Source organism: Tauraco erythrolophus, chromosome 17 (assembly GCF_009769465.1).
Source record: "Tauraco erythrolophus isolate bTauEry1 chromosome 17, bTauEry1.pri, whole genome shotgun sequence".
Classification (NCBI taxonomy): Eukaryota; Metazoa; Chordata; class Aves; order Musophagiformes; family Musophagidae; genus Tauraco; species Tauraco erythrolophus.
The window spans coordinates 15,396,203-15,416,448 of NC_141481.1; the positions used below are offsets into that span (position 1 = coordinate 15,396,203).

Below are 20,246 nucleotides of genomic sequence, written 5' to 3' on the forward strand. Positions count from 1 at the left end.
AGACTTGATGTTGCCTTGCAGAATGTAGGGCTTTTTCCATACTGTGCCTGGAGAAAAGTGTTAGCAAAATTCAGATGAGAAACAAAGTTTACTTTGTTTAAGCTCTATTGCATACAACCAAAACCTGTTAGGTCCATAGAAATATATGCCTATTTCTATTGCCACTTATCCTGTTATTGTCTCAAACTTGATGTGATTGATTTTTCCCTTGCCTTTTTTCTTTTTTTTTTTCAATAGAAATCTAGGTTAAACCCCCTCATAATGGCAGAAAAAGCAACTGTACCCTGAAAATTACCCTTTAGCTTATGTAGATGCGCAAATTGTTTTTTTACAGTAACCTTGTAAAGAGGACAAAACTTTAAATTATTTTTGCTGGTATTCTCACATGACTTGAGAGTTTGGATGTACATGGAATCTTAGAAGCATAACCCATGGCAAGCATGTTTGTTACATTAAAGTTCCCCTTCCCTTTCCAAACAACAGATGGTGTTACTTGTCCTACTAATCTCTTTAGCTCTTTAAACCCAGCTGTAATAGTTTGCTAATTATGGAGGTTCACAGCCCTGTCCATGGGGTATAATCAAAACCAATTCTCATATAATCATCACAGAACTGTGTGTCTGAGAGACCAAACACAACTCAAGTTTCAGAAAGACTTTGCGTTTCCAGGTGGAGTCTGCAAAGGAGAAGTCTTCAAAACACATATAATTCCAGACAAACTCTTGTTACCAGGGCTTTCTACTGAATCAGGATCTCTCCCAGCATTTTCCAAGCATGTTAACTGAAACATTGAGCAGCTTTTAGAACTATGCAGAAATTTCAGAAATGTTGTCCTGCCTGGATGTGCCTGCAACTCCATCTTCTGCCTTGGACTTGGTCAACTGCAGTTAACAGGTCAGTAGCACAAAGTTTGAGCAATTTCTATCAGCTAATAAAGCCAACCTTGAGACTGCTATTCGCAATCTTAAGTGTGAATATGGTTCCCTCTGACATCTCTATATCTCTGGTTTAAGATAATTGTCTTAAAAAGTTACTGTAATACTGATACTGAATGTGAAGACCTACATCTTATATAGGCATAGTGCTACTAACCCATGGGCTGCTTGGCTCCAGAAGATCTTATTCTGAGAGAACCTTCATGGTGGATGATGTAGGTTTCCAGTGCAGTAGTAATCTGTTGTTGCTGTGGTATCAGTAAACTCACTTCCCTCTCCTTCGTCTCTTATCCAAGACTCTAGCCAACCCCACAGCGCCCTAAACAAGAGGGAGCACTGTAATGAAGAGAAGATGTTTCTTTCACAGAGGAATGTTGGGAGAGTTTTCCCATGCATCACATCCCTGGTTTGATTGTTCAGAACAGTCATATCTGCTATGTTGATTTTGAACCTCCAGGGCTTAGGTTTGACCGTGTGGTTGTTACTCCCTCAATATACCCCTAACTCAGGAACTTCCTGGGCACTGCTCCAAGATATTAGGTTTCTTTTGGTTCCTTCCCTATCTTCCACTTTTCTTATCATGTTCTGTGATAGGTCGTGGGAGGTGTTGTAGCGTGCGTATGCATTCTCGCCGCTGCACCGCAGGTGCCCTGTGCGCCCTCCACGAGGCAGCAGAGGATCGAGCTGACTCCACTTCCTTCTTGATGAGCTGAGCTTGCCCCGCACTGTGCTACAAGGTCTGCTTGCATCGTGCTTATGTCTATGCAAATGTATACTGGGCAGAAGCATCGCTGGTGATCTGTAACACAGTATTCTGCAGCTTCATCTTGCTGCTCTTTGCACTTCAGAAACTACATTGTGGTAACTGGCCCCAGCTGCTTAAGGGTGGAGAGGAAACTTGCCTGTCTTTCTAGGGCCCTTTCACATCTCGGTTCTGCACGCTCCTTGTTTCTGTTAGTATCATTGGTCCCAGAACGCTGAAGGAGCTGTTTCTGTCATTGCTGCACTATCTAACTGCGCATCTGGTATACGGTCGTGGTTTGCTGCTATGTTGGGCTAGAAGTTGCCTCTGGTCACCCCAGGAGGCAGACTTCATGGGCAGAGAAGAGCTTGCTTTTATATGTGGCATAAGGATATTAAAACAAGGGAGACTGTTTGCTTTGAAGCAAGCTGTAACAACTAAGTTTTTGGCCAATGAGTTGTTGACACTGTGGATGTGGAGGTGTTTGAGGCGGGATTTTTTTTCTGTGACTCCTAGCAGCAAACTGCAAATGTCCCTGACATAGCAATATCTAATTTGGAAAAACTGTGTTTCCCTGGGAATGCTAGGGCTGCTGGTAGCATTGCAAGTCCATGTTTTATTGGGTTTTGGGAAGCCTCCCCTGCTCTCAGATAAGCTGTGTCTAAAAGGTCTCACTCCACCCTTCCGTGACGTCAGTAACCCACAGTGGCAGATTCCTGAACAGCAGTGCGAAGCACAGGAAAGAGTTACAATAATTGCGTGGTAAAGGCGTTTGATGCTTACGTGCGCGGCCAAGCAGGCCTGCTTAAAAGAACAGAGTTTGCAATAGGCTGCCTGAGCCCCTCACTGCAGGGGAATGTGCTTAGCCACTCCTGCCATGCTCAGGTGACCAAGTGATCTAACTTTAGTCTGCCTTGCAAAGGTGGGCTTAGTCATGCACTGAGCAGTGCAATGAGACAGTAAGATGCCAGCAGCACCACACATGTAGACAAAGCCCTTAGATGGCTGTGGTCTGCTGCACTTTGCACAGTATTCACAATTATCAGGGACATGATAGTGGACTTAAGATGTTGCACTAACCAGAACAGTGTACTTTTACTGGGAGACTTGATGAGCAGAGGAAAGGAGGGAGGTCAAATCTCACAGATTCTTGAGGGATAGCATGATCAGGATACAGAAGTGGTCCTGGATTATAGTACTGACCGTCTGCTCTGATAGACTAACAATGTGTTCACTAGCCAAGCATAGAAGCAGGCAGACACAGAAATCCCAGTCTATACGAGTCTGTCTGAGGCTATCTCAGGATCATAAATGTGCATTATTGTACAAGCCAAGGAATGCAGCACAGACAGAGCAAGTGTTGCATGTCCCAGTAGCTTCCACTGTAATATGATGCTTCTCCTATTTACTATGTTTGCCTCTATAGTGATCCAAAACCAGAAGAGACAGCAAAACATCTGCATTTGGTACTGTAGACAAACAGTGGATGTAGACAGTAGACAAGCAGTGGATGTCTATCCAAATAAAGCACTTTGAGAAAAAAACAAACAAACACCAAACTTCAAGGTATATGCAACTTAAATCACCTCGTAAGAAACACTGCATACCTGATGGAAGCTGATTGTGGGACCATGGGACAGGTGTAAGTGAGTCCTAGAAAACATGAAAGAAGGGTCTAAGTGGCGTTTGGAGAGCAAGAGTTCAGTTAATGGTCTTTGGGCTGAGTGGTTCTTGGGGTACAGGGTAAGTATGAAAAAAGGCAACTTGGAGAGAGCTGTGATGTTCTTGTCAGAAATACTGCTCTCTGTTTTGTAATAGCAATATGAAAGGAAACTGGGAAAATAAGTTTGTGTTTTGTCGTTTGAGCCAAACTGCTGCTGAACTCTTGTACTGATTTGTCTGTCTGCCCTGTAGGCAGAATATAGTAAAAGCCGTGGGTCTTACATGGCTGTGGCATCTTTATGGTGACCTGCAGCAGAAGACTGGGAAGATGCAGAGGTACAATTTGTCTCTACGGGAGACAAGATGTTTTCTGCTGCAGCAGGCAAACTACAGGCATTTGGACAGTTCTGAGACAGCAGGTGTTATTTCCTTAAATGAGACTCTGAAGGCTGCTTGCATTTTAGGGCTTTCTGTTTCTGCTACTGTTCAGGATTGTTGTAACTATAAAAAGTGTAATATGCATTTAGATGGGTAACCATCAGGCCTCATGGGAGTTGGCAGGAGTCTTACTGGATGGGGAAGGCCCAAAACCAGGTACTGGGAGAAGGACCATAACTCAATCTGTAGTACCAATTTAGAAACATCTGTCTCCCTTTCTGCGTGGCCCCTGCCTTCCTGTCCCTTGGCCCCTGAAGCTAATATTGGCAGGCTTATTCAGCCTGTGCTTTGCCTGCTTCTCTCTTCCTCTTCTCTGGCACTAGAGTCACGTACATGACTGACTTAGTAGATCCTGACTGTAACACTACCACTGCAGCATTGCAGCTGGGTTTGGAAAGATCTGTTCCTTATACACTCTCCAATTTGGACATGGAAGCACTGCAATGCTTGTTTGCCTTTGCTTCCAGAGTTGCCCCTTGGAGCATAGTGCAGCAATAGGCTGTGGAGGAATATGGGACAGGGCAGCTCAGCGATGCCTCAGGTGTCTGAGCACAGTTGGGCAGAGGCCTGGGATGGAAGCAGTCTTATCTCACATCCAGACAGGGCTAGGAAATGGCTTTAGGTCACTTAGAGGGCTCTTCTGTTGGCCTTTTTTATATAAATGTTGCAAGAAGGTACTTTTATATTCAAATTACTTGGCCCTTTAAATGTTAACCCTTTAACAGAAATTCCTCCGTTTCTCCATCACTGATGAGTAATTGCAGATGCAGCTACTTTAACACCATCTGATAATCTGAGCAGTTTTTCATTGGTTCTTGAGATTATCTTTAAAATCGAGCACAGTAAGCTCTGCTTTATTATGCCACTGCTGCGACTGTCTGATCATCAAACCACACAGCCTAAACTATCAAGGGACAGCAGCAGTGCAAAAAGTGAAGTTTCCTTTGAGCTGGTAAGAGAGTTTAACATATTCCTGTGCTATGCATGCCAGTAAATAATGATAGGATACAGCTACTGAGCTAAGATATTGAAAAATAATTTCTTTGCCTAAATGTGGAATTCTGTATTCTGTATTTTACTTGAAACCTGGAACAATAAAACCACCAGAAGGGTCTTTGCACTTCTGTTCTTCTAGTTTGCTGAGCACAAAACCACACTATCGCGTTAATTCTGATGTGGATTGTGCTAGAAAGAGGCACTATCTTGAACAAATTATTTTTAGGTACTCCTCTCTGACCAAAACAGGAGGAATGTAAATTAATCCAGCCAAAATAGCTCTCAGTGTTTGGGACTTTGCAGACAAAATTATGCTCTTTTAAAATGTATGTATGTATGTGTATATACATATATATGTGTGTGTATGAATATCACTTTACTGTAGTACTACTTTACTGTAGTTGTCATCCTTTGTAGCAGCTTTTTTCAGCCTCTGAGATCTAAGTCTATCAAATATAAAAGTATATAGTTGTTCATGAGCACCAAATTGTGGAAGAATTACTCTCCAAAGATGAAGGGAGAAAAAGACCGGTTATATGGGCTTGTCTCTGATCATCTGTGCAGATGAAGAAATCCTACTACTTCTTCCTTATTCTCCAGCAGTTTTCATGCTGATCATGTGAGCCTGCTATGTGCACTTGACGTGCTTCTGTCAGACATGTGCTTAGAAGCCTATGTATTCAGGAGGTAGATAATCTATCATTTTTTCTTAAAGGACCTACAAAATATTGTCTTGTAGGCAGGGATAATTGAAGGAGTACCCATGATAAACAATCACACTTAGTAGCACAATGGATCGCTTTGGAGAATGTTGGTACAGGCACACTATTGCCTGTCACTGTTTTACTTCATAGGTGTGAGTCAGTGTCCTGCCTTTCTTTAGCGCCTGTTGGTGCTGCCTTTGGAAGAGATCGAAGCAAAGGAAGGGATTATGGCCAAGGAAGAGCAGCTTATTTATCGCTGATTGCTAAGGTGCGTTCAAGGGTCCAGGTCTGCTGTGCCTGCTCCCACTGTGCAACACTCCTTGTATCTTGCTGTGGGAGGGAGAGCAAGCAGAGCACGTTTTGGAAGAAGTCAGAGCCACTGCCAAATCACAGCCTGAAGCTTCTGACTTTAAGATTTAGGTGAGCATAGCAGACCATACGAGTAGGCTGCAACAAGAAAAACTGCACTGAGAAACAATCTACTCTATGTAAAAGTTGATGGCAGAGGTAGGACAGAACCTAGGAGTCTTGGCTGTCTGCTCTGGGCTAGCATATAATATCACTGCATGTATCAAAGGGTACTCAAGCATATTGAAGAATCTTATGCATGTATCTCCACATGAAATCCTTGTTCATGCTCTTATATGACACTTCAATTTCATGTTTTATCAGGCCTTTGTAAAGCTGATCTTGGCTTACTTGTAGTCATCCAAAGGTTGGAGATGCAAAGGTCCTTTTTTGTGTCCATCACTTTGATGCCGTTACATTTCTCTACACAATTCTTCTATTTCCCTTTCTCTATCACATCAAACACAAGCTTCTTTTCCCGACTTTCAAAGTCACTGATGGCCTCTCCTTGTCCTCTCATCTCTCATTTCATATCAAGAAGTCAACTCTTTCTATGACACCAGCTTCCACCTCCCACTAGATCAAATCAACTCCTCCTAACCTTCCTCCATACAACTGCTTACACACTGAAGGTGCTGCCTACAATTCTCTAGAGCTACCTCAACCTCATTCTTCAAGCCTCTCCTTAAAGCTCTGCTTTGCTGAGTTGCTAAAATCCGGACGATATCTAGGCTACACACATGCTGAGACTGTGCTGTCACCTTCTTGTATTACTTCCCCTCTCAGTGGTATCTATCAAATAATTTTTTTTACCCTACAAATTTTTAAAGTCAAAGGCCATCTTTTCATTGTGTGTTCTACTGGACCCCAAATGTGGGGGTTAGCCAGAACTTTGAATATGGATTTCTGGTAATACAGATATAGCAATAACAGTCAATCACTTGTCTTTCTTTTGATAAACAGTTGAGAGCATTTGGAAAATCTGTATTGTACAAATTCTGAATGACAATTGTACAAAGTCTAAAATGACTTGGAATTACTTTTGGGAAATGGAGGCAGCTGATGGAACCACAGGAGGGGAGGGGAAAGGCACAGCTGCAAGGCCTCATTTCCTTGAGCTGATAACAGGCAGAAGAACTCTACCCTGGAAACATACAGGAAGGATGGAAACACCATTGCAACCAGCTTGAGACCACTTGGGAACTCGAGGTCACCAGTCAGCTTCTGTTGCTAAGCCAACACCTGGATTAGTGGCAGCATACCTGATGTATCGTTTCAGGGCTTTCTCTCAGACATTTGGTCTCTTCCTTTCCTGCAGAGCGAAGGTGGTTCTTCTCCCTCCCTCTGACACCTCCCACACCTACAGTTTTCACAGGGGTTTTCTGCCTTCACCCACAACTCAACAGTTCTGCAGAAACTGGGCATTAGGAAAAAAGCATCAAGCAACCTGGCTAGGAAGTTGGCTTGCCTTCCAGTCCCCCAGCTGCTGTAATAGTGCCCTTGCTGCTAGCACTGGACATAGGGCATGCCAACAAGATGTTGCCTTGCAATGATGCTGGCACCTTACAGGTTTTTGCTTGGTTCCTGGCTGATAATCAGCTTCTTGCCTTCCTCCTGTTGCAGGAAGAACTGGCAGTGTTCAGAGATGATGGTCACTGGGAAGAATGATGAACAACTGCTATGTCACTAAGAATCCCCTCGCCCAGCCATTCTCACTGAAATTGCAAAGTGCTTTTGCACTTGCCTCATTTTTGTGCCATTCTGTCATTGTCTGCTGTCCAGCACCAAAAGGAGCTGAGGTTTGAATTGACCATGTCCATTTTGCTACATGGTCTATCAAAACCTTTGTATTGACCTACATAAGAGGAAGAGAATTTCACCAAAGCAGTCATTTTCTTCTGGGACTTGACAGGACAGTTCGTCTATAGTTAGGCTGGGCTATCATCAGTTCAACTTGCCTTAAGGTAATGTGGCAAATCTTTTCCCACAGCTGAGTGACTTGAACCAGGTGGGATGCACAGTGAGCATGAAAGATGAGAAAAGGCGTGTGAGCATCTCTGGATTCTCTGAAATTTTAGCAAAGTTTGCAGCTATATTCTTGCAAGGCCAAACTCATTGCAAGCATCAGCAGACATTACTCAAATGACCCCATTAATACGTCTCTGTGCTTGCAATTGGTATTTCACCTGAACACTGCAAAACATACAGTTATTTCCTTTCTTCATAAGTGGGAAGTGTCTGGCAGTTACTGTGAAGTGATAGGGCCCATTTGTGAACCAGCTTATTAGGATGTACTATAGGTTTACCTTTGTAATGCTGAAGATTGCCAATGTTAAGAGAAGAACACTATCGTGATCACTGTAGGACAATTAGAGCAAAGCCCTGCATCAATTTCATGACTTCCATCTGAGCTAAGGATTTTTTTTTTTTTTTAAGATACCTAACCAAGATTTATAGTCTACAAGTCTTGGATTGTATGTTTAGGCAAGAGGTTCCAGCAATAAAGGTAGTTCCACTTTGTACAAATTCTGCACTTTGTTTCTGTCTAATTGTATCTATCTTCAGTGCCCAACTACTGGATTCTTTCCATTTTTCTCTAGTAGATTAAAAAACAAACAAAACAAAACTACTTTTCTCCTACCTGAAATCTTCTTCCCATGTAAGATACTTAAGGCTGGTATGAAGTTTGTACTTAGTGTTTCTTTTGGTTAAGTTAAAGAGATTTAGTTGGTCTTTAGCTGTTCATTTCTGAGGAAAGTTATCCACGATTAAATCATTCTTATAGCCCTTTTCAGAATTATTTTCATCTTTTCAGTAAGATTTTGTTTAAAGTGTGGATCCCAACAGAAAAAATGAACTAATAATGGAGTTACGAATACAACATGTAGCTGCAATAACATTTCTTTTAATTGATATGCATCCACAGTCTGCGTGTTAGCTCCTCTAATTGCATTGATGTACTGCAGAATCATTTTCTGATAAGCCTTTCAGAATTCAGTGTTCCACAACCTACTTATGACTAACATTCATGGCTGCTAACACACAAATTTGCATTTAAATATGCTGTATTTGTTTCCAGGTGAGCTAGAGAGTCAGGAAATGTCTGACATGTTTCAAACATTGCAGAACTGAAGAAAGACCATCTTGTTGCAGGGGAGGCCGGGTATCAAATTAGTAGCAATTACCTGGAAATATTCTGTCCTGGTTTAGTTATCTTGACGTATGTATGTTTGTTTGTTCGTGTGTGTGCCTGAACAAGTTCTTGTAAGCACATGTATAACTCTACTTAATGCAGCTCTCTCTATTTCATATTTAGTCACTCTTACTGTATTTATCACAGGGATCGTATGCAACTCTGATTAGAATGATAAGCAGGAGAGACTTCATGCCTCCCAGCCTCCCCCAGCTAAAATCAGCTAATGGTGACACTTCCTCTCAACAACCCCCACTCTGAAGAAGGTCTACAGCAAAACAGGATATTTACAAAAAACCCGTAAATGAAGAGGTGGTGAAGTCGAAGCCAGAAAGATTCCTTTTCTCTTGATCAGTTTGTGAAATATTGTAATTATTTTACTATTTAATTCAGAAAAGGGACACGTAAGCAGGCATAATTACAGGAAAGAGGTTGATATGTGGATGCTGCTGTCTAGCTTTGTGAAATCTGGGACTGGAAGGATACTCTTGGTCATGGAGTCCAGCTCCTGCTACTGTAGCCATCACATCATTTAATCCCTTCAGTAAAACAGTCCTAATGATTGAAATATCACAATCCTTGCTAAGCGTGGGCTTTTTCTCACTCACTCTTATTCAAGACTACTTCAGATCCTTTGTTGGTTAGAAACTGCGATCTTATTCTATGGCCAGGCGATACCCGTCTCGTGCCAGTCTTGTGCCGATGCTGTACTTAGTGTTTCTCCAATCCTGGCACTTCTTTCTCTCTTTTCCCTAGATTCTTCTGAAAGAGCGATCATAACTGCTGGCAACTTTTGGTTGTTTTTTCTTTTTTGCAATAACTAAGCTAAACTCTTTCAAGGCAGAACATTCTCACAGCCTCTCATTACCTCAGCCCAGGAGCTCAGTTCAGTGTCCATGCTGGGCAAGCAGTGCAAACAGTGTTCCTCCAATATTTTTTTAATTTTTCAAGTAACTGTTTTTATCTATACTTATTAGTGGTCTCTGTCTACAAACTCACTCCACGTTTTCCGGGTTTTCTGAGTCATGGGCTCCTTAGAGCAGCACACTACCTGCAGAGGTGCGGGGCTTGTTTGCTGCATTAAGATAACGGCAAATATTGCAAACTGGAAGCACCTTAAAGAAAACATCGTATATTGCTGAGTAGATCAGGTTAGGATTCTTCACGTTAAACTTTTTTTGCTGGAAAATCATCAAATCATAACCTTTTTATGAAAAAGTATCATTTTAAATTATCATCAGGAAAGAATTCACAGAACGGAATTTCTGTTTAAACAGAAAGAGAGGGAGTTTAGCTTAACCTTGTGGAGTGTTCCATGTTGCAGAAGACACAAATATCCCTACACAACTCTTCAGTAAACTGAAGTAATAACTAGGCCTTAAGTATTCTATATCCCCAATGAGTGCTTTGACCAGGAGCATACCAGCTATTCTTTCTGTTTCTGTCTTTTGGAGTTTTCTTTTACAGCAAGAAAATGCTTATGGGAAGGAAATATGATCCCAAGATTCCCATACTGCAGATAAGCCACTTGGTTATTTGCTTGGAATTGTAGCTTCTTGTGTTTGCGTGTCTGAGAGAGAAAACTATGACAGGTCTTAGTTCTGCTCAGATATGAAATAAGTGAATATCTAAAACAGAAAATCTATAGGCTAGAACACCCATTTCTATCCCAGTTTTTGGTCCTGACCTCAAACCCTTTCACACTAGCTCAGGACAACTCCAAGTGGCTTGCAGAAAGGCTCCCTCAGAAGTTTGGTGACACCAGCAGGTCAAGCAAGTGTTCCTCTAGTGAAGAGAAAGAGGAGGTGCAGAAGGCCAGTTACTTAACTCCCTCAAGGAAAAAAAGAAACATCATTAAAGGCAGGCAGCAGTGTTTGTGGTGTAGATGGCTTTCAGCAGGTGACTACTCCTGATGGACAGGAAAATCTATTGAAGTCTTGAACATGCAGAAATTATGTCTGCTCGAGGAGGCCCCTGAGCTGCAAATGTCTGAAGGCTGAGAATGTTCTCGGAGAAGAACATCTATGCTTCCTCTATTGCTACGGTTTTCTCTAAGCATCTGGTTTTGGTTACTGTCAGAAATAGGATATGGAGAAACATGAACATTAGTTCCAGCCCACTGTGGCTCTCTACTGCTCTTAAGTTGTCATAAACCAGATGCCAAAATATGCAGGAAGAAGGGAAAATGGACACTGCCCCCACCCCCAATCGAATGGCAGGAATTAAAGATATCCTTCCAGGCAGCTGGTGCTCTAGCTTCCTGTGAAAGGTATTATTTACTACCATGAGAAGAACAGTTCCTGGAGAAGAAATGATACAGCTGAGTTGGTGCCCTGTCTGACAGTCAAGGCCAGCTTGTGTCAAGGCTGAAGCTGCAACCTGCTGGTACAAATACTGACGAAACTGCTTCTAACAATTTCTCTGTTTTAGATACTGTGTGGAATGGGAGATGTGTGGCAGATGGGGCTCCAGCTGTGCATTACTGCTGTGCTGCTCTTTGGTGGAGGAGAAGGGAGAGGTAAGAGGAAATTTGGAATAGATCCACTATGGGAAAAGAGGCACATGTGTGTGCTCATTTTTCATTCACAGACCCTAAGGTGTACAACACAAGATCTTGTGACTGCCCTTCCCCAGGTCCCAGGAGTCAGTACAGCTGGCTGGCAATGCCAGGCCTGGGGAACTGAGCACGTACTGGACAAGCTGGGCAGCGGAAAAATGGAGCCACTGCCAAAGGTCCCTGCCCTAAGATCTTACGTTCATCTCATGCAGTGTGATACAAGAGTGGAAGAACATCATGAGGAAGGATAGATGAGGTGTCAGTAAAGGAAGCACTGGCAAGTAACGTGCTCCACGTGCCACGTGAGGCCTCATCAGGTGGTATATGAATGCAGCTCTGGTCTTCCTCCTCCGCAGAGTTTCCTGGCAGCCTGATCTGTCTGAACAACTATGTGACCACCGTGAGCTGCATGTGGGCAACGGAGGAGCCTGTGGGCGATGGACCTTTCCACCTGCACTTCACCAAGTAAGAGCTGCGCACCACCAGCTGTCTAGTGCAGCCCCAGCCTGGGCACAGGCAGGAACATGCCGAGGAGCAGAGACGAGGCCCAGCATGAGCTTTGCTCCCTGTGCAGCAGGAGACACGTGGCACACTGTGCCACTGCACCGCCCTGCGCCCCAGCTGCCCCCAAAGCTGCTGCCTTCATGCTGCTTTGTGGGCCCGCACCCTTGCGGGGTGCAGCAGAGGTCCGGCACACACGGCTGTGTGATCTCATGCCCACTCAGGGCAGTCTGTCGGTCCAGTGTCCCCTTCTGGCAGAGAGCATTCCCATCCCAGCCTCCGCTCCCCATGATCTGGGGGCTTCCAGAGCCCATCCTACATCAAGCTGCCTAATCAGTTTCTAGTCACTTCTTGTCTTTTTGCCTCAAAATTAATTCCCTAGTGGTTTAATCTAAATTAGTTAAGATATATATACAAAAGGATTTTGAAAGTCCAGTGAGTTATAAGCTTTAATAACAGATTTAGAATATTATGTGAATAATTTTTTCTCTAACAGAAGAAATCAGGTGAATGGTTTGCCAGGTGATGGGATAATAAGCATTGTGGTACGCTAATTTGAGATGAATTCATTTAGGTTATATAATAACATTGTCTTGACTACCAATAACTACTGAACTATTACATGAGGGTGAGCCACACTGACGTTAGATGCCTCATATAATCTGGTAAGGTTAAGTCAGAAATAGCCTAACTTGTAACGATACCGGCTTTTAAATCTATGAGAAAACGGCAAGCTGATAAACTGTGGTATCCCAGTTTATCATGGGGTCACATGCACAATGAAAAATTTGCTAATAAATGGCTACGTTAGATAATTTAATAATAGAAGTCTATTTCCCCAAGATGATATTTTCTGTCATTCATCCTGCTATGCTGTGCTGAAGCTTGTGAATATTCAAAAAACCCCAACAAACAACAAACCAACTTCTAACATGTTTTGCTGTCAGTACTGGTTTGTTCATAGCAAAAGAGGCTTTAATGCACAACTTGTTAGTTGTGCATTGGTAAGTAACTGCCCACCCACTCCTACCCCCATACACCAGCTGCTTTTCGGGCAGCAACACATAGCAGCCCTCTCACTTTCAGAGGGAGCAGGGGGCAGGTACTGGGCTCTGTGTGCAGCTCCTGGGAAGCCTGGTGCTCTCAGCAGTGAGATGATGAAGGTATTTCCTTCCTCCTTCTTCAGCCCTGCCATCCAGCCAGCTTTAGCATTGCTTTCTCTGCTGTCTGCACTAAAGAGATTCATGTTTTTCCAGAACGTGGGGCTGTGCTAAGCTGTCACCCATCTTTCATAAACTGAAAAGCACTTGATCGTATGACTTAAAAGAAACTTTCAGCCCTTTTGTCCTTCTAGCCTCTGGTCAAAGGGCCAAAACGCCAGCTGCAAACTGACTGCCAAAGAGAGCATGCGGAATCAATACCACTGCATAATCCATTTAGCCAGCCAGATCTTGGAAACAGATGGTTATAGAGTCTCTCTCCAAGGGAACTTCTTTGGACATAATCACACGTACATTACCTTTCCAGAGTACAGTCCCCGGAAGCACAGTGAGTATGAATCAGGGCAGCTGTGGGCTGAGGCTCTGCCTAGCAGCCTTGAGGTACGTCTGACTGTCTAACAAAGGTGTCTCAAAGGCAGCGAGTGAAAATCATGGAAACAAGCCAGAGTGCCCATCCCTGGAGAGTGCACTATGTGGACTTCATCAGTAAGGATGCAGTCCCAGTGTGTCTCTGTTCTGATTTTTCCAGGACTTCAGAGAGGGCTGACTCTGGAGTACTTTCAAGTATACTTCTCATCTGCATCAAGTTTTCTTGTGCCATGGATAACGTACAATGTGATTGCCTCTATAGTTGGATTTTTTCCTAAGAAATAAAGTCACGAGGAATCAGAGTCATGGACCTAATTCAATGTCCCATGGCCTGGTACTTCAGAGAAATGCTCTAGCATTTGAAATCCCAGATCCTGTCTATATTAGTGGTATGTTGGAAAAGCAGAATGTGGCATCCAGAGTGGTTCTTTGCTTGCAGAACTATCCCCAGGGGCTCTTAGAGTTATCATTAATTTATGTCAGTTCTGTAGCTGTTCTGACCCACCCTGTAAGCTAATTTGGTCTACTGCTGGTCTTAGTACCACTCTTTAGACCCAGCTTTATCTTCCAAGACTTTAGTCAGCCTAGTATCATGCATCGCCTCCTGTGGTGTTCATGTCCCAAATATTGTGAAAAAACCTCCCTCTCTATTTGCAGTAAAACTTGATCCACCTTTGAACATCCAGAGCAACGTCACTGCCAGCAAGTGTCAGATATGGTGGAGTGTGCCTTGGTACCTTGTTGAAATTCTTCAATATGAGTTGCAATATAAGGAGTACAGCACATCCTGGGAGGTAACTGAATGAGGCACTCACTTATACTGCCTTGCTCTTCGGGTGCAAAGGCCTCGCTGCTCAGCTCAGGGCCGTCTGGCAGCTGACTGCTTTAAGCTGGGCTTTCTGGTTTCCCACATCAAGGCTGAAATATTTTATATAAAACATCAATACTGAAGATCAATAAATCTTCTCCTGAACCCTGCACTCAGAAGTCATCCATCATCATGCAGGCCCTCTTCTTGCATTCAAGAAAAGAGGGTTTGGAAAAGAAAAGGGCGGGGAAGAGTATTTAAAAGATCATCCCTTTGCCTGGCCTTGTTAACAGAAATGCTTTGTAATACTTTGCAGATCGCGTTGAACAAGACACTGTCCAGTTCACTACCACAGGTAGAAATTGAAGTCACAGAGCTTCACAGTGGTGTTGCTTACATTGCACGAGTTCGCTGCAAAGTTTCTGAAAATGAGGACTCGTACCATAGTCAGTGGAGCGAGTGGAGCCAGACAACAGTGTTTCAAAAAGCAGGTACAAAGAATGTTGTTTTTATCTTAATTCGCGTCTCTTCATGCCCCTGTTCCAAAAGAAAAAGAAGTTATCTGGTAAAAATGAAGCTTTTCCAATCAGAACTACCTTCCTTCAAGTTTTCATAGCCAAATCACTTTCCTTGAGGTCTTTAGCAGCCTATTTAATTTGCATTGTGTGGTTATTTGGGGCTCTATCTTGACTTCCAGACTTTTTATCAATTACCATTCTATGATTTTTGTGTTGATTCTTTTCCTAGGTGTACCAAAACTGTCTGAAAAGATCCTAAATACCAGAACTATGCATTTCTTGTTCATTCCTCTGAGTTTTGGCACTTTACTCTATTTATTTTGGAACTGCAAGCTTTCTTCAAGGTGAGTTTTAGCTTTTTATTAAGTTCCCCTTGATCTTTATAGCCTGAAGAGGGTAAATCAAGTGTCCTTATATCCCTTTTGCTTCCTATTTCTGCTGCACAGATTAAATTGTTTTTAAAAGCTCTTTTGATGATCTTGGGACACGATATGTTCCTTGGCTGATGACAGTTCAAGACTCATTACACAATCCTTAAGGAGACCAAAGCTCCTTTGTGGCACCCACACTCAGCTGAAGCTCAAGGCTGAGGGTCTCAGGAAGTTAAAGAAATTTAAAAAATATATGGAATTTTTTTTTTCATTTTCATGTAGATAAATCAAAAGTGTAGATATGCAGCAATCCATAAAGGTGGTTAAACTGGTATCAGTCAATGTTAAGCTACTTGTGACACACCTGGCAGCAGTCAGTATGTAAAATACCAACATAAGCAAACTACACTGACTTAGATTCAGTGTTTCTTAGGTTCTGGAACCAAGTTGTACAGAGAAAAAAGTGTTTCTAGAACGTTGGTTCAACCATCCTCTGCAATTTTTTATGCTGGCAGAGCAAAGGTAACTCTCATGCTTCTTCCTTTTCTGCCTTGATATACACTATTATGCTCCATACACATATCACTCTTAGAAACACAGAATACATGACATCAATATGATAAAATATTTTTACAGGATAGACTCTAATAAAGGGGCTAGAATGTCTGGCAGAATTTCTCTGTCTAAATGTAATGAAACTAGAACTCTCTAAAACACTTCCAGAAACAGCGATTTAGATCAAATAAGTTGCTAAACAAATGCATAAATAGCTCAGTGCATATAATGAGTAATAGACTAGTATCGCGTTCGCAGCATATAGCATTCCTCAGAAACTTTTAAGACTGCGCTTCAGCCTAGAAACATTAAATGCATGCACAGGAGGCAGACAAAAAAATTGCATGAGATGTCAGAAATCATGTGAAATGAGCTTCTCATTCAACCTTTCTAATGTAAGTGTGGGGCTTTCATCTAATCAGTGTGCTATATCATTGAGACAGAATACAGAAAAATTTTCTGCTTTTTTACTTTAAGTGTTGTTTTCTCACTACAGGGCAAAAAGCCTCTCCTGCTTTAACATTCCCACACCAGCTGCTTTCTTTCAGCCACTCTATAATTTCCACAATGGGAATTTTAAGGTAAGAAAAAAGTTTCATTTCTTTCTTATGACTCTCATTTCGTGAGGGGAGGATTTTTTTTTCTGGGATTAATCATTCTAGCTCCCAAGCAGAGTTACTGACACATGGTTCTGGTCTTCCTGGGAGTTCACAGTTTCTTAGTTTCCTGCCTCCACATACTAGCCACATCACCAGAGCTTCTTCCAGCTTCTCTCTCCTTAGAAATAAAATTCCTCCAGTTACTCCCTCTCCATGCTGAACATGAAAGGTGTGTCCTGTGTGCCCTTTTGCAGAGCCAAAGCAATAGAAGCAGCTTGCAGTATATCCTGGAGGTGAAATCTTGGCAATTTCTTGTGAAATCTTGTGAAATTAGCAGCTAGATTCTCTACCCTATTACTCTAACTTTTCCCAGTAGATTTGCACTAAACCTCTGGATTATTGTGCCAAAGCCATATAGAAAGAACAGGTATTTTGCAAATTCCAACTCTAAGCAAAATGTCCTGAACTTACTGATCCTTTCACTAGGAGTGGGTTGGACCTAATGAGGCTTGTACTCAACTCAGAAGAGAAGAGGCCAGCAACTCAAACAAAATGACTGCAGATGGAACTTCTGATCTAAACACCCAAGAACTCATTTCCCAGATCTCCTTGAAACCTGTGGAAAACACAAATATGGTTGCTGCAGAAGACGACTTGGTATTTGCCTCAGGTCCAAGCCAGCAGTATGTCCCCAGCAGGTATGTAAGAGCAGAAGAGATAGAAGTGAGGCTGGGACTATTGTTTGCACAAAACCATGCCGATGATACAGTTGGCCTGAAAACCTCTGAAATAATTAAAGCTAATCTTAAGAGCCCTAGCATGAGAAGGCATTATCCCTCTGACTCACAGCATGGAAAGGAGGGTGACTTCCTTATGCTTCAGGAATCTTTGGAGATGGCAAACGTGTCCTTCGGCAATAGCGACTATTGTACCTTGTGTGACAATGATACCTCAGGAGGTTTGATTCCTGCTGAACTACTGAACCTCTCCAACGGTAAGAGTCTTGTCAAACACCAGAATGACCAGTGACCTTCCCTGAGGAATACTGCCTGCAAAGATCTTTCTGCTGTCCTCTCACCTTCCAACACTGTCTTCCCAAGTGGCTTAAATGGCGACTGTGCAGACAGTTACAAACATGTATCATTTTTAGGTAAATCCTCAATTTGTGTACTTCAAAAGAAGATTGTGACCATCTCCTTTGGCTAGCAAATTCTACCCCCACAGGCATGGCAAGGCCTGACTCCAGCAACTTCTGCTGTCTCAGGAGACTCATTACCATGCCCTTCCCTAAATTAACCTTCTGACAGCAACAGAAGTCCAACAAACCCCTAGTCTAAGGAAGACTTAGCTGTTTTTCCTCAGGAAAAAAACAGACCTGCTGTTTTTCCTCAGGAAGACCTATTGGGATTGTGTGCCTCTACCCGCCCTGTAAGATGATGCTTTCCAAATTGCCTTGTGAGACAACAGCTCTGCACTGCTCTCAATAGGTAGTTCTTTCCTCACTGCAAATCAGATTAACCTAATGTTTACTCTGTCCTGACCATTAGCATCTGCTGGACTGAGAAGCAGCAATATTTGCAATGTGCTAAACCATGATTTAAACTCCATCATTATTTTAAAACGATGTACAACAATTCTTCACAAAACCATGACAAAAAAATTTTGCTAAAGAGGGTGATTTTGCTTCTTAATATGATATTGATGACTTCAAATGGTTCCTGATTTAATCAGAATCTATAATTGCGCTATTTAAAGATAATCAGGCAGTTGGCCTTGTTCTTTATTATCCTGAATGGCTGTAACTTTCTATTTTGCAGTAACCAAGCCCCATGTACTGCTTTGATTTTTAACAAAAATTTATTCTAAGGCTAAATAGCTGGGCTGATCTAATGGAGAAAGGTGAAAAGCAAGAATAGCATAAATAAGCTTTAACCACAAAACAGGCCAGGCTCACTGCCTATCCAGGGCTTTTATTATTTCTCCAGAACTGACCAGTTCTTTGCCTATTTCAAATTTCAATTTCAAATCTTCAGAATCAGAGGGATGCTTCCTGAAATTGTCAGATCAATTGTATCTTAAATCTCTCAGATCTTGACAGCCCTTGGATATGAACATCTGCACAGAAATTGAACCAGTTTCATAAAATCTTGTTCAGTTAACAAGGTATTCTGTACTGGTAATATTAGCAAAAGGAGAATGGGAACAATTATATTCAGATATGAGTAAGGAGCAGCAGGTCAGGCTATGGAAGGGAGAGCGCAAAACTTAATGAGATAGAGAAGCAAAAGGAAATAGAAATATTGAATGTAGTAAGAAATTTTCTAAGAGTAATGAAAAGTCAAAGACAATGCTGTCTGTGTCCATCAGACCGGGACAGGAAGACTATAAGAACTGAGTCTGGAGATGACAACAGGCTGATGGTGCAAGAACTGAAATGATATTGCAGCATCAGCGATTGTCCAGGTGAAACTCTAACAACTTTGAGCCGCTTCAGCTTTTATACAGCTACTTATAAAATGAGAAAAGTGCAAAGAGGAAAGGTACCATAGAAAATGTTAGTTGTAGCTAGAAAAAAAAAAAGAACAAAATGCCTCTGCTTTACAACTAGGTTTTTGGAACAATCACAGCCTCATTTTTATTCAGCCAATGAAAACTTACATTTTTTCTAGAAAAGCAGTGTATAAAAGCCCATTTTTCTGTTCTTTTGCTTTGTGGTTTTGGTTTTGTTTTGGGTTTTGTTGTTTGGATTTTTTGTGTCTTGTTTGAGACTGGTATTAGGTTCAAGCTGCAATTTTTCACAGCTTTTCCCAGAATCTCTGAACTGTTCTAAGGCTGAGTTTTGTCTCTAAGTGTGATATATATCATTCGAGTGGAATACAGAGAATTACTATCTAGTAAGGAGACATAATGTGGGCTCTGGTCAAGCCTTTCATTTCCTAGGACTACCAAATGCATGCTATGCATATCATGTGCAACCAGAACAAAGTGTCCAGTATTTTCCCATTTCTTCTCTTCCTATTGAGTTTTGCCAGAGGAAATGATTTCAGAAGATATTTAAGTAATGCTTGTAAGCCACTAAAGAGTTGAAAATGTTCTGTGACAAAGATTTCATTTTAGTTGTGGGTTTGGTTTTGATTTTTTTCCTTATAGCGCATACAGTAAAAGAACTAACACTGTATGATTATTCAGAAGTAAATAAAGTAGAGGAAATAATGCACACTTTGATTTTTCAGAAGTTAGTGTCTGAGAGCTTTGGAAAGAACTTTAGTTTAGAAAACATTGACTATATGAATAATTGGTAAAAGTTGGTTTGAAAACATCGTAGAAGTAGTAGGAGAGGGAAGAACTAAATATTCTCCCCAGTTTGCAAACCAAAGCACTATGAGCCAGTGCTGCTGCTACCACCATCAACAGAAAAAGGGATAATAAGGCTCCTGAGCGAAGATGTATTTTACAGCTCATAAAGTCAAGGGGGACGAGCATGGGAGCTATCCCATGGAGTCTAGCATGTGACCACCAGTATAGCTCTGCTAGTGCCCACCCAATACTATGCATCTGGTGAAGTATTGGTGTTGCCAGTGATGAGTAATAGAAGCTGTATCTCTGTCAGACATTCTGCTGTTGAGTCATCTGCACGCTCATTTCAAGAAGGGTAAGAAGATCAGAGTGCAGGTTTCTCAACAGTATAGGTATCACAGCACTGACAAAAACTCATTTTGAAAGACCAGCA

At 42.1% G+C, this 20,246-nt stretch overlaps 1 protein-coding gene across 1 annotated transcript; it reads left to right on the plus strand.

Moving 5' to 3' along the window:
* Nucleotides 1-4,636: 4,636 nt before the first annotated feature.
* LOC104382800 (interleukin-9 receptor) lies at nt 4,637-17,545 on the plus strand. Its single transcript, XM_086622434.1, has 9 exons — nt 4,637-4,729; nt 11,449-11,536; nt 11,932-12,040; nt 13,431-13,624; nt 14,323-14,459; nt 14,790-14,964; nt 15,221-15,335; nt 16,414-16,498; nt 17,003-17,545. Exons 1-9 carry the CDS (start codon nt 4,637-4,639, stop codon nt 17,543-17,545), a joined length of 1,539 nt encoding a protein of 512 aa, XP_086478560.1.
* Nucleotides 17,546-20,246: the final 2,701 nt, after the last annotated feature.

Bases quoted from the DNA above. Each gene is read 5' to 3' on its own strand.
- LOC104382800 (XM_086622434.1), top strand. From the start codon at position 4,637: ATGCCACTGCTGCGACTGTCTGATCATCAAACCACACAGCCTAAACTA. The intron at 4,730-11,448 runs GTAAGAGAGTTT...TCTCTGTTTTAG, and splicing joins GTGAAGTTTCCTTTGAGCTG to ATACTGTGTGGAATGGGAGA. The intron at 16,499-17,002 runs GTAAGAAAAAAG...TCCTTTCACTAG, and splicing joins TCCACAATGGGAATTTTAAG to GAGTGGGTTGGACCTAATGA.